A 13,358-nucleotide genomic window follows, 5' to 3' on the forward strand; every position below is an offset into this window, starting at 1 on the left:
AAAAATCCTTTCTTTAAAGAAAAAGATTTTATTTATTTTTAGAGAAAGGAAAGGAGAAAGAGAGGGAGAGAAACAATGTGTGGTTGCCTCTTGCGCACCCCCTACTGGGGACCTGGTCCACAACCCAGGCATGTGCCCTGACTCAGAATTGAACTGGTGACCCTTTGGTTCACAGGCTGGTGCTCAATCCACTGAGCTACATCAGCTGGGGCCAGTAATGTTTTTTTTTCAGGTGAAAAAGTTAGAACCTTCATACATTGCTGGTAAGAATGTAAAATGCTGCAGCCATTCGGGAAAAGTTTGGCGGTTCCTCAAAATGTTAACAATAGCATGTTAAATATATGGATTATAGTCAAATGTAAAGATTACAGTTACACGTATTAAAGTATAACCCAGAAATTTCTCTTCAAGGTATGTATCTATCCAAGAGAAATAAAAGCATACATCCATGTAAAAAATTCACAGAAATGTTTACAGCATTTTTCATGACGGCCCAAAAGTTGAAACCACACAAATGTCTATCAACTGATGGATAGAGAACCCACATAACGCAATATTAGTTGGTAATAGAAAGGAATGAAGGACTGTTATGTATAATTACAGGGATGAACTTTAAAAACATATGCTAGGTGAAAGAAGCCAGTCACTAAAGGTCCTATATTATATGATTCCATTTATATGAAATGTCCAGAAGAGGCAAATGTACAGAGACAGAAGGTAGGTTAGTGGTTGTCAGGAGCTGGAGGTGGAGAATGTATTCAGAATGGGGAGTGACGGCTAATGGGGATGAAGCTGCTTCTGGAGGGACGAAGTGTACTAAGATTAGATTGTGATGGTTATACAATCATGTTAATATACCTAAAAACATTAAATTACATGCAAATTTAAATGGGTGAATTATACAGAATCTGATTGTATTTCCACATTGGACATTAAATGCATTGTTTAAAAAATGTATTTCTTAATACCCAACTCCAAAAGGCCTCCTTTCTCTGAAACTGCAGCTTCCGAGATGGTTCACAGCACCTTACTCGCTGTCGTTTTTGAATAAGGGAAGAATACACGTGCATCGCGAAGATTTGGGAAACTGGAGCGGTAGCAAAATCAGTGCTGAATATGCATTTCTCATGTAATGTTGAATTAGCAATCATAATTTTAGATTTAGTTAAAGCACTTCAAAATTCAGTAAATACTATTCCAGATTTAGTTAGCTTAAAATCTTAATTATTATTTTTTTCAAGAGTCTGTTTGGTAGGTAGATGGACTGTTTTGCCGAATACTTATTCTGATTATAAAAAAGTAACAGAATTATATAAAAGAATTATATAAAAGAATTTGGAAAATATAGTGGAAAATTAAAGACAACCATGTTGGGCCCTGACCAGGTGGGTCAGTTGATTGGGCGCCATCTTGCCAAGTAAGAGGTCGTGGGTTTGATTCTCAGTCAGGGCACATGCCTGGCGGTGTAGGTTCGGTCCTCTCTGGGGGTGGGGGGGTGGGGGGGGGCATTCAAGAGGCAACCAGGCAACCAATTGATGTTTCTCTCTCACATCAATGTTTCTCTCCCTCTTTTTCTCCCCCATCCTTCCCTTCTCTCTAAAAGTAAATAAAATCTGAAAAAAAAACACAAAACACATATTGGATAAATATTTTATTGCTCCCCTATCCATCATGTCATGTTTTCCAGGTATATTTTTGAAAATTCCTCTTACCAGCTATTTTTAGAAATTCAGTTTCTCATGCAGGACTAGAAAACATAGGAAATTTCTATAAGGTATGACTATTTTAACGTTAACTTTTGGAATTTAACAAAAGAGAAAACCACAGGCTCAAAACGGAGTCACTTATGCTGAACCCATGACACCGAACTTCCATTTCTTCCTGTTCTAATTGCAGTTTCAACCTTTTCCCAGGAATGTAATCTCACCAGTCAGTCTGGAATATTCTGGTCAATACCAGTGAGTCCACCTGTCACTCGAGCCAGTTCCATTCCTGCCAACAGAAGCAAAGGGAATTTTCCTGATGAGACAGGCGTTGAGATAGAAGAGGGTGTAAGGGGGATAAGTGGTAATGGAAAAAATACAATAAAAAATAAACTGTTAAAAATTTTAAAAAGACCAGGCTTTTCCCTAAATTTAAGTAACCCTGCCTGAAATAACCCTTTCTTTTCTTTTGCTAATACCTTTCTTGTGCCACCCTTCTCTGCCTAGAAAAACCTTCCAGATTGTGTGGCTTCTCAGGGCACCTCTTGGCTTGCTAGACGAGAGGCTCCCCGATTCATGAATTTCTCAGTAAAGCCAGTTAGATCTTCAAATGTACTCTATTGAATTTTTGTTAACACTTGTTTAATCCATGCACGTGAATTAAAAAGAAGACAGTTAAAACTACTTCTCAGATTGATCACAAGCATATGTCAAAGTTTTATTTTAAACTTGTTTCCAAGCAGGTTGATTTAAAGGTCCCTCTTTTCCAGGGCATTTTGTAGGAAGAAAGCATGTTAGAATAGTTGTTATTAGTTTGGGCACAGAGTAAAGAATGTCTGGAATCATTAGCTATCTTCTAAGTCTGGTGAACGGTCATTGTCCTCTGCCAAGACTGATAGTCTTCTAGATGAATTTTCTGGACATTATGCCCATTAAAATCTATCATAAACAATAACTTGCCCAAACGAGCAACTAATAACATCAGACTACAAAGCTCAGGTTTGAAACACAGTTTCTTTCTCAGTACAAAAGGATATACAGAAAGAGCTCCCATTCTTGCTGGTGGCTCTAGTACTGTTGCCTAGGAACAACCACAGTTACCAGATTCTTACAATAGGCTCACACCTGGGGACCTATCTCCATCTGCAGTGGGCTATGAATGACCCTAAACTGTACAAATATTCTCAAGTGGGGATGCAGTGTCTAGCCCATAACCTGAAGTGGATTTTTTCCTTGTTTATCTTTAAAGATCAGAGTAAAATCCACTGCCCTCACCTACCTTAACATAAATGTCCTCCCATAAGCCCTCATTTCCCACCCTATAAACCTTTTCTTAAATTGCCTTGAGAAGTTTTGTTTTGTTTAAGATTTTATTTATTTACTTACAGAGAGAAGGGAAGGGAGGGGGAAAGAGGGGAGAAACATTGATTGGTCGCCTTTTGCACGCCCCCAGCCGGGGAACTGGCCTGCAACCCAGGCATGTGCCCTGGCTGGAAATCAAACCAGCAACCTTTTGGTTTGCAGGACAACGCTCAGTCTACTGAGCCACACCAGCCGGGGTGAGAATTTTGTTTTGACATTCCCTTTAGCCCTTCACTTTACTTTGAATTCTCCTCTAAGATCGGGCATCCTTTTTATTTTTAGAAAAGACTCAACTGATAAATAACTACTAAATAGATATAGGCTGGGTGGGGATAAATGCGATAGTAAACAAGTAAAGGCTATTTACAAAAGATTAAAAAACACTTAAAAAAATCCTCACTTGAGGACAATTTTTTTTATTGCCTTTAGAGAGAGAGAAAAAGGGGGAAACATAGAGAGAAACATCGTTGTGAGAGAGAAACATCCATTTGTTGACATCTTGTACACGCCCCAACCAGTTACTGAACCCATAACCTGGGTATGTGCCCTGACTGGGAATCAAACCTGCCACCATTTAGTGTATAGGATGACGCTCCAGGCAACTGAGCTACACCAGCCGGGGCAAAAAATACTTTCAAGCTATATTATCTCATTGGATCCCCACATGGACCCTAGAGGTAGATATTCTTTTTATAATGCTGCCTGCCTCTGAACTCACTATTTTAGAGAGGGGAAGAGATGGAATGACACTCAAGTGTAGGTTATCATGTAGAAGCGGTTATTGTGATGCACAGCTCATTCAGTTTCATACATTTCTCACACACTTAATACGTGCCAGGCCTTATGGCACACAGATGGTTAAGCACACAGAATCTGGAACAAGACTGAACTCTAGCTCTATCACTTACTCGCTCTGTGATTTAGGTATCTCCGAGTTTTAGTTTCCTATTGTAAAACAAGGAAAGTTCCTAACACTAAGAGTTGCAAAGATTTGTTACATAGGATAAATAATAAAACGGAGCAGGGAGGAGGACAGAGACATGTCTGACTCACTAACTCAGCAGTCCTGAGCCTGGTCTGATAAGATTGCCAGGTGTTCCAACATCACAAGAAACACAATGAGGGGAGTCTTTGAAATCCTTTCTGTCTTGTTTCCCTTATCTAGGAGAAAGCCTTTGAAACTGTGTATTCATCCCAAGGTCTAGAAGGGGGAGGAAGAGGGGTGCACCGTGCCCAAAGTAAAAGCCCATAAAATAACTTTGGTTAGTTGCCTGCCTCTGATCACTGTTTTACGAGGGGGTCCCTAATGCTTACAGAAAGAGCCATAAATAACTTTTGGGTAACTGCATCAACTCTCATTAACTGCCTCCTGTCACGTATTTGTTTTACATCAAGATGGTCAAATGTGGTCTGGAGCAAGTTAAGAATCTGGATTAACAGCCCTTCACACATACCTACGTTTAGGTGATCAAATCTTTCCCAGGGGAAGCTGGCAACACCTTTACCCACCAATCAATATGTAACTCTCTCACTCCTCCTGCCAACTACGTAAGTCCTCAGAACAAAGGACCTGACCCTCTTGCCTTGCTCTTTATCTATGCCTTTCTCCTCTCCCCCACCCCCAGCCTTTTCCCATGAGAACATATTATTAATAAACTTTGCTTGCATGCTAATAGATTTGCTGATTAGTAATTCTTTACTGCCTCAGCAAGAAGAACCAAGTTTTTCCCACAGCAGATTGACACAGAAAACACATGAAAATAAAATATCCAGGAGACAATAAACGCTGATGAACATTAGGCATTATTATTAATCACAAATAAACATCAGTACTCATCCCTGTCCTTTCCAAGACAGACAGGTGAACAGATATTTCTAAAATAATGCAGCAAGACATATAAATAAAGTGAAATCCCAGAAGATAATGCAACTAATTACGCTGTGGGAGACTGGGCAACTTTCTCCGAGAAGACCTTTGAGCAGAGGACTGAGGGAGTTTGCTACACAAAGTGCCTGTGAGGGCAAGGGAGGGCCATTCCAGAGCAGAGAGACAAATCAGTGTTTAAGTCACAAGTGTTAAGAGGGAAGGGGAAGTTTATTGCCCTCCTGGATCATAGGATTTGGGTGAGAGGAGGGGGGCGGGGCTGGATGTAGCATTGCTGAATAGCCAACAGTCTGGTGATCCAAACTTTGTTTTCTGTCTCAGAAGGTAGTTGAATTTTAAACTGTGTGCCAGTGATTTCTAAACTGAGCTGATTATCAGTCATATCTAGGGAGCTTTTTAAAAGACCCCAAGACCCTACTTTCAGAAATGCCAACCTTTGAATGTAGGTGAAGGCCAGGAATTCGTTTGAAAAGGCCCTGGGGTCATTCTGCTTGTTGAATCAGGGTTTGGGGCAGCTTCTTTAGGAGAAGGGTTAGCCAAACAGGAGGGTACAATACTTGTCTAAGGCAGGTAACTGTGCAGGACCTCCTTCAGGTCTTTGATTAACATTTAAAAAAATTTCAACCCCATGTATATTTTATTTTTTTTATTTTACTTAAATGCTTATCTTTTAACATACCATTTAGTTTACTTACTATATAACTGAACCATTCATTAGAATGTAAGGTGAACAAAGGCAGTGTTTTTTGTTTGCTTTTTTTAAAAATTTTTTTTATTTACTTATTTATCTTTAGAGGGGAAGGAGAGAGGGAGAGAAACATCAATGTATGGTTGCCTTTCGTGCGTCCCCTGCTGGGAGTTGGCCTGCAAGGAACCAGCTTGCAACCCAGGCATGTGCCCTGACTGGGAATCGAACCGCGATCCTCTGGTTCGCAGGCCTGAGCTCAATCCACTGAACTACACCAGCCAGGGTGTTTGCTTTTTTTTAACTAGTGATCCTTAGATCCTAAAGAGTCTGGCATATAGAAGGTTATATAAACATTTTGTAATGAATTAATCAAGAAGTGGACTAAAAGAGAAGTAATTTAGCTAGTATGAAGCAGTTAGGAGGTTGTAGAAAACAAACCTTGATGTTAGCAGTTTGCTTAAAAAAGGAGAAGAGGCAGGAGAGAAAGAGAGAGGTGTGTGTTCAGATTTAAACAACTACTGGGAATAAGAGTAGAAGGCTAGCTTTCCCTAGTTTTCAAGTTTCTTTCTGATTCCACTCCCACGCTTTCCGGTCTGTAATAAACTCAACCTGCCTTAACGTCCCACCTGATCTCTTCCCTTGATGGCTGCCCATCCTCCGGAATCCTAGCCCGCACAATTCAGAAAACCCGCAGAACTAACTCATTTTCAGGATGGGAGCCGGCCAAGGTCTTTGCGCGACCTAGGCTCAAGCATGCGCAGTAGAAAGTCGCCAGCGTGCGCGGGAAGCTGGGCCGCGTCCGTTTATGATTGGTTACGACAGCGGATTCCCCCCTACAGAAACGCAGTGCTGGATACTGATTGGTTGCCTGCAGAGGCCGGACGCTGCACCGGGGTCGAGGAAGGGGAGGCGGGAAAGAGCTTAGTGGGTGTGGGGTCGTGCAGTTCCTCTAGCTAGTCCGTGGAGAGGTTCCGAAATGGCGGTGCTGCCGAAGGAGACGCTGCAGCTGGATAGCGCGGCCGAGTTTGGCTTCGTGCGCTTCTTCCAGAGCATGCCGGAGAAGCCGACCACCACGGTGCGCCTGTTCGACCGGGGCGACTTCTACACGGTGCACCGCGAGGATGCGCTGCTGGCTGCCCGGGAGGTGTTCAAGACCCAGGGCGTGATCAAGTATATGGGGCCGGCGGGTGAGGATCGGGACGGAGTGGGCTTCTCTCGGGAAGTGGGTGGATAGCAGACTTGGTCGGAGGGAAGCGGGGGTGGGGATGTGTGTGCTCTGTGGGGAATTGTGCTTTCTCTGGCCCCTGCCTGGCCAGGTAGGGTGCCATCCCCGCCCCCCTCACCCTGCCTCCGAAGCTGAACAAATAACGAACGTGTATGGAGCCTTCACTACGTGCCATACGTCGTGAGAGGCGTTTTAATACATTGTTTTGTTTAAAGTAGTCACGTTGGTCTCTGCTCTACGGCTCCGCCTCGGCCCTGTGAATCTCATCAAAAGCCAAATCTTTTTATTACAAACGCCAGTTTAGAAGTGAGGCTTAGAATAAAAGGGGTTTGGGGAAACCATTTTCTGTCAACTTTATTATTTTGCTCACATTCGATATGTATCGCTGGGCCAGCACGGGGACCTGTGGACTGTTGAGAGGTAGTGTCGCCCGCCAGGTGGTCAGGACCTCGTACTCTGGAGCCACATTGCCTGGATTAAAGTCGCAGCTCCTCCTCCGTAGTTAGCAGCTATATTCATTTGTGCCCCAATTCACCATTCGAATGCTCTCTGTAACTCTGCCGCATTCTCCGGCACCATCGTCACTCCGTGGAAAGCTACATACTTGTCACCATTTGTGGGCTTTGTGTTTTATGTTGCTCTCTTTCCTCCCTGGCTCCATTGTGAGAGTGGAAAGAGCATTCTAGGGGAAGTAAGGAGTTGTGGGTTTCTCCTCCTGTTTTTGCCACATGCAACTTGGATGTCACTGACAAAAATGTTTCGTTCATTATGTAGGAACTGATTGAGTGCTGGCGTATCAGCCAGGGTTATGGACACTGGGAGTAGTAGATCAAAAGGCAATATTCCTACTTTCACAGAGCTCACACTGTAGTGAAGAGCAAGGCATAAATAATTAGATTCAAGGTGAGGAACTGGAGTTACATGCTCTAGTAACAAGTTGTTGAAGAAGGATAAGAGGCAAGATTACCAAAGACTGGAGACATCAGGAGAGGCATTGTGTGAGAGGCTAAAATTCTACTCGAGTCTTGAAGAAAAGGAGTTTGTTGGGGAGAGGGCCTGAAAAGAGGTAGACTGGTGTTGCTGGACCAGTGATGAGTGAGGAGAGTGGCTCCGATAGGTGGGGTCAGAAGATGAAAGACTTTACCAAGACTTGTGCCAAGAGATGTTAGAAGTTTATGTTGTAGGCAGTGAGAGGTCTGACGACTTAATTTAAGAAAAGATAAGGTGGCTTGTTGAGTCATGTCCACTGTAGTGTGGAGGGTGGGGCAGACGGGGCAAGAATAGAGAGGTCTAGGGATCAGTAAGACCAGCCAGAGCTTGGGTTATGGGTGGCTTCATATTTAATGACCGTCTAAATTGCTTTTCGAATTTAAAGTGATTATATGACTCCTGTTATTCCAGGCTAGTACTCCTTTGTATTACATGGTTTAGAAAAGTTTAAGCATTTAAAATAAGTGAAGTTCTAACATGTATGTTATCAGATATATTGGATGACAGATTTTTCTGAATACCTATTAATAATCCAAATAGTTTTATTTTTCTAAGTTAGATTGTGAATGGAATAATGGATGGATCCGAAGCATTATATCCATTTACTGGGAAAGAAATTTAGTGTGAACATCCAGAAATTTTTATGTTGGAGTTTATATTAAAAAATTTTTAAACAGCTTATATATTTTTAGACAGAAGGAAAGGTAGGGAGAAGGAGGAAGAGAAACATCAATTTTGTGCAACCCCTACTGGGGACCTGGCCCGCAACCCAGGCATGTGCCCTGATCTGGGAATAGAGCCGGTGACCCTTTGGTTTGCAGGTTGGTGCTCAATCCACTGAGCCACACTGGCAAGGGCTAGATTTTTTTTTTAATATTTTATTTATTTATCTTTTTAGAGGGGAAGGGAGGGAGAAAGGAAAGAAACATCAATGTATGGTTGCTTCTTGTGCATCCCCTGCAGGGAACTGGCCCCTGCCGGAAACTGGCCTGCAACCTAAGCATGTGCCCTGCCTGGGAATCGAACTGCGATCGTCTGGTTCACGGGCCCGCGCTCAATCCACTGAGCTACACCAGCCAGGGCTGATTTTTTTTTTTTTTTAAACCACAGAATTGTTCCTTTTGCTGCCTGTGAAAGTTAAAATGTTGGGTTTTGCCAGGGATATTTTTAAAAATAGAATAACCTAGACAGTCACCTCATCATAATACAATTGAGAATGTGGTCAAAGGTGACTAGAAGTGAGTGTTAATTATTCCCGAGGTTATGTTTCTTAATTAGAGATTTATGCCAAAGGCACATTTTAGGTAAAGGATTGTTATTATATGTATTTGAGTAGGTTAATAAGAGTTCTAGCCCTGGCTGGTGTAGCTCAGTGGATTGAGTGTGGGCCTTCGAACCAGACAATTGCGGTTTGATTCCCAGTCAGGGCACATGCCTGGGTTGCAGGCCAGTTCGCAGCAGGGGATGCATGAGAAGCAAAACCATACATTGATGTTTCTCTTCCTCTCTCCTTCCCTTCCCCTCTAAAGACAAATAAATAAAATATTTAAAAAAACAAAAAAAAAAGGAGTTCTAAAAAGATGGGTAATTTAGTAGAAATTGGCTGAAGTGGCTGAAAAGGGGAAAGGCTCAAAAACAAAAAGTGTCTTGGATCCCAAAAGCTGGTGTTTTGTAGTTTTTACTGTCCAAGGTGTAGAAAATAATGTATGTTGATGTAAGGCTGCCAAACTTACTTGTTTTGGGAAGGAATTTTAAATTTTATTTTAATATGCCACCTGGGTAAAGGGTTAACAAAGTCTTTTCCTTTGCTACTGTGGAAATCTGATAAGACTAAGCAGGTTAGCTATGTTTCTAGGCAGCATTGCTTATTGCAAAAATGACCCCAGATAACCTGATGAGGATCCCTTGTGCTTCTACTCCCAGTCTTGACACATTTGTTGTAACATAACAGGTTTGTTGAGCTGTCATTCACACACAATATGATTTACCTACTTAAAGCATAAAATGGGGAAAAAGTAGATTTACTGTTGTGAATATGTGAGACACCTAGTTTATTCTTGTATTCCTTTTACTTATTGTATTGTTTTCCATATGAACAACTGTAAACCCACTTTTACTCCACCCTGTTCAGTGATTTTTAGTATATTCACAACATGAAGCAACTATAACACAACAAATTATGGAACATTTTCATCACCCACCAAAAGAAATCCTGTATCCATTAGCAGTTACTTCCCCTCCTTTCCATCCTTCCAACTCTCTCAGGCAACCACTAATCGACTTTCCACGGCTAGATTTGGTGTCTACAGGGGATTGGTTCCAGGACCCCGCCCCAGACCAAAATCCAGATGCTCAAGTCCCTTATGTAAATTGCGTTGTACTATTCGTAAATAGCTTTGGTACATCCTCCCACATACTTTAAGTCATCTCTAGATTACTTATCTAATACAATGTAAATGCTATGTAAATAGCTATAGTGTATTGTTTAGGAAATAATGACAAGGAAAGAAGTCTGTATATGTTCAGTACAGATATAACTGACAGAGAAGTAACCACATAGTAAACATTAGCAACAATATCATTTTTCCCCTGAATATTTTCCATCTGAGTTTGGTTAAATCTGAGGATACAGGACCATAGATACAGAGGGCTGACTATAAGTGGAATCATATAATATCTGGTCTTTGTGACTGGATTCTTTCTCTTAACAGTATTTGCAGGGTTCATCTGGGTTATCAGTACTTCATTCCTTTTTATTGCCAAATATTCCATTGTATGGCTATATACCATACTTTGTTTATTCATCAGTTGATGATAATGGGGGTTATTTTTGAACCTATAATTTAAAAAAAAAACAAGCAGTATTTTTTAAAAGGTTTATTTTTAGAGAAAGGGATGAGGAGAGAGAAAGGGAGAGAAACATTTGTGTGAGAGAGAAACATCAGCCTGGTGCCTTTGATCTGTTGCCTCTCATAGGTGCCCCAACAGGGGACCAAGCCTGCAGCCCAGGCATGTGCCCTGATGGGGAATCCAACTGGCAACATTTCGCTTTGTGGGAGGGTAGAGGAAGTAGAGGAGGCCTTGGGAAAGAGGGTAATCACCTCATTCATAGCCTCTTATCCTCACCCACTGTTAAGGCATCACCACAGTTGTGAACCCGTGTTCTGTTAAATGTGTCAATGAAAAAGCGAGCTGTTGCTCTGTATACTTTCTCATTCAGGGCCAGGCCGTTAGTTAACATTGATGTGCAAAGTGGTCAGGTATAGAATAGGGAGTGGTGGGGCTTGTAGATCTGAGAGGGCCTGTTCATCCTGTGATAAGCATTCACATTCAAATGTTTTAAAGAACTTTGTTAGCTAGACAGTTCTGCTGGCTTATCCTGCTGAACCAATTTAAGTAAGAGCTGTTTAAGAGTTATGTCAGTTAGATCATTGTGTTTTTTCCCCCCTCCCCAGAATTGCTTTTGCTGGGTTGCCCTTGATATTTTGCCTTCTAAATTGAAGAATGAAACGAAAAACTGTGTTTTGAAGCTCACTGCCATATATTCCTGGAAGTTGCTGACTATATTTATAATAGCATTTATAAATATTTCTGGGAGAAATTCCTCTCTGATTTTGTGTTAACTCTGGTTCAGTATTTTTTTTAGCAAGTTTTTTTTTCTTTTTGATGATGATATTTCATTATAGGAATAATGTTATTTCTGGGGTATTCAACAAGGTGGGCTGGTAGGGTTTGCCAGTAATTCTGGTTTGCCTTGGGGGTGCGGGGACTCCTGGGATGCTGGGCTTTCAGTACTAAAACTGGCATAGTCATGGGCAAACCAGCATGGTCACCCTGTGTGCTAGACAAAAAAAGGGAAGAATTTATTATTTTTTAAAGATATAAATGTATTTTTAGAGAGAAGAAAGGAAAGAAGGGAGAAAGAGGGGGAGAGATATATCAATGTGTGAGAGATACATCCATCAACTGCCTCTTCCTCGCCCTGAACTGGGGACCGCAGCCTGCGGCCCACAACCCAGGCATGTGTCCTGACTGGGAATGAGTCAGCAACCTTTGGGTTCCCAGGCCAGCATCAGTCCACTGAGCCACAGCAGTCAGGGCAAAAAAAGGGGGGGGAGAAACATGTAAATGGAGTTCACCATTTCACACCGAGGTTCTGATCTTGAGTGTTGGGAGCTGTGGGTTTGCCGCAGCCTGGATAGGCCTTAATCCTGTGAGAATGTTAGTATATGCCTTGCTGAAAGAGACTTGGGACTCAGGTAAACTTTCATTTAACTTGCTTTTTCCTTTTTCTTTTTTCAACTGTTTAAATGAGAGCAAAAAAAAAAAAAAAAAAAAAGAGCAGCTATTCAAGACTTAAGAAAAGCCCTGGCTGGCGTGGCTCAGTGGGTTGAGCACAGGCCTGTGAACCAGAGGATTCCCAGTCAGGGCACATGCCTGGGTTGCAGGCCAGTTCCCAGCAGGGGACACACGAGAGGCAACCACACATTGATGTTTCTCTCCCCCTCTCCTTCCCTTCCCCTCTAACGGTAAATAAATAAAATCTTTAAAAAAAAAAAGACTTAAGAAAAACATGGCTCTCTTGAATTTACTGAATTGAAAACTGATATTTTGATAGTTTTAATGAATTGCCTATAACTTAAAAATTGGGACATTTCATGAAAAAAACTGAATTTCGAGCTTATTTTTGAAAAATCTACATAGGTACAAACTCTGGGCGAAAAGCACCCCCGCACTTCAGCAGTGGGCTGGAGCCGAGCAGCGGCTCCCTCTGACCTAGTGAGTCTAGATTCCTTCTCTACCTGGTGCTTTGCTCATTTTGTCCGTTCCCACCGTTCCCTTAGGCTCTCTTATGAAGCCATTTGTTGTCTGTCAGTTCTGTTGTATTTCTTCCTTTGGATTCCTTTGCTTATTTGTTAGATCCCTGTAGATAGTTGTTTGCCAGTTCTGCGCTAGATCATAAGAAATTACCTGAAGCAAGATTTGAGCCAGTTGTCAGGGTGTCTGTGACAGTGGGGATTCCTGTGCAATACTTATAACTAATTGATATTGCATGTATCAGCACACGCCTGTGTTGAGGGTTCGGTCCAGATTGGAGCACATGCTCATACAAGAGGCAACCAGTCAATGTTTCAAGGTGTTTCAGTCTCACATCGATGTTTTTCTCCCTCTTTCTCCCTCCATTTCTCTTTCTGTAGAAACAAACAATAAATAAATCTTTTTAAAAAACATCTAAATCAAAATTAATTTTTATGCTTATTTGTGTTTGATACATGTACTTGGCACGGTCTACTGGTAAATTTAGGTTAGATTTTCCATAAATTCCAGAGTTGTCAGAATAATGTACAAGTATATTCTGAATTGCCAGTAAGTGAATAATCAGCTTACTTATTACATGAAAATTGAGTTTTGATTCAATTTGGTAGTTTGGGTGATTTTATTTTATTATTTTTTTTTAAAATATTTATTTATTTATCTTTAGAGGGGAAGGGAAGGAGAGAGGAA

General features: G+C 41.5%; 1 protein-coding gene across 2 annotated transcripts in view; it reads left to right on the forward strand.

Annotated features, from left to right (window-relative positions):
- The first annotated feature begins 6,614 nt into the window (after positions 1-6,614).
- The window catches only part of MSH2 (mutS homolog 2), a 58,985-nt gene continuing 52,241 nt past the window's right edge, over positions 6,615-13,358 (forward strand). Inside the window, exon 1 of one of the 2 annotated variants that reach the window (XM_037066681.1) lies at positions 6,615-6,825. In XM_037066681.1, the coding sequence (XP_036922576.1) occupies positions 6,615-6,825 (211 nt within the window). The remainder of the gene's footprint in view (positions 6,826-13,358) is intronic. The other variant, XM_037066682.1, reaches the window with a different exon arrangement.

Source organism: Sturnira hondurensis, unplaced genomic scaffold (assembly GCF_014824575.4).
Source record: "Sturnira hondurensis isolate 20B ecotype Veracruz unplaced genomic scaffold, ASM1482457v3 Scaffold0016663, whole genome shotgun sequence".
Taxonomy (NCBI): domain Eukaryota; kingdom Metazoa; phylum Chordata; class Mammalia; order Chiroptera; family Phyllostomidae; genus Sturnira; species Sturnira hondurensis.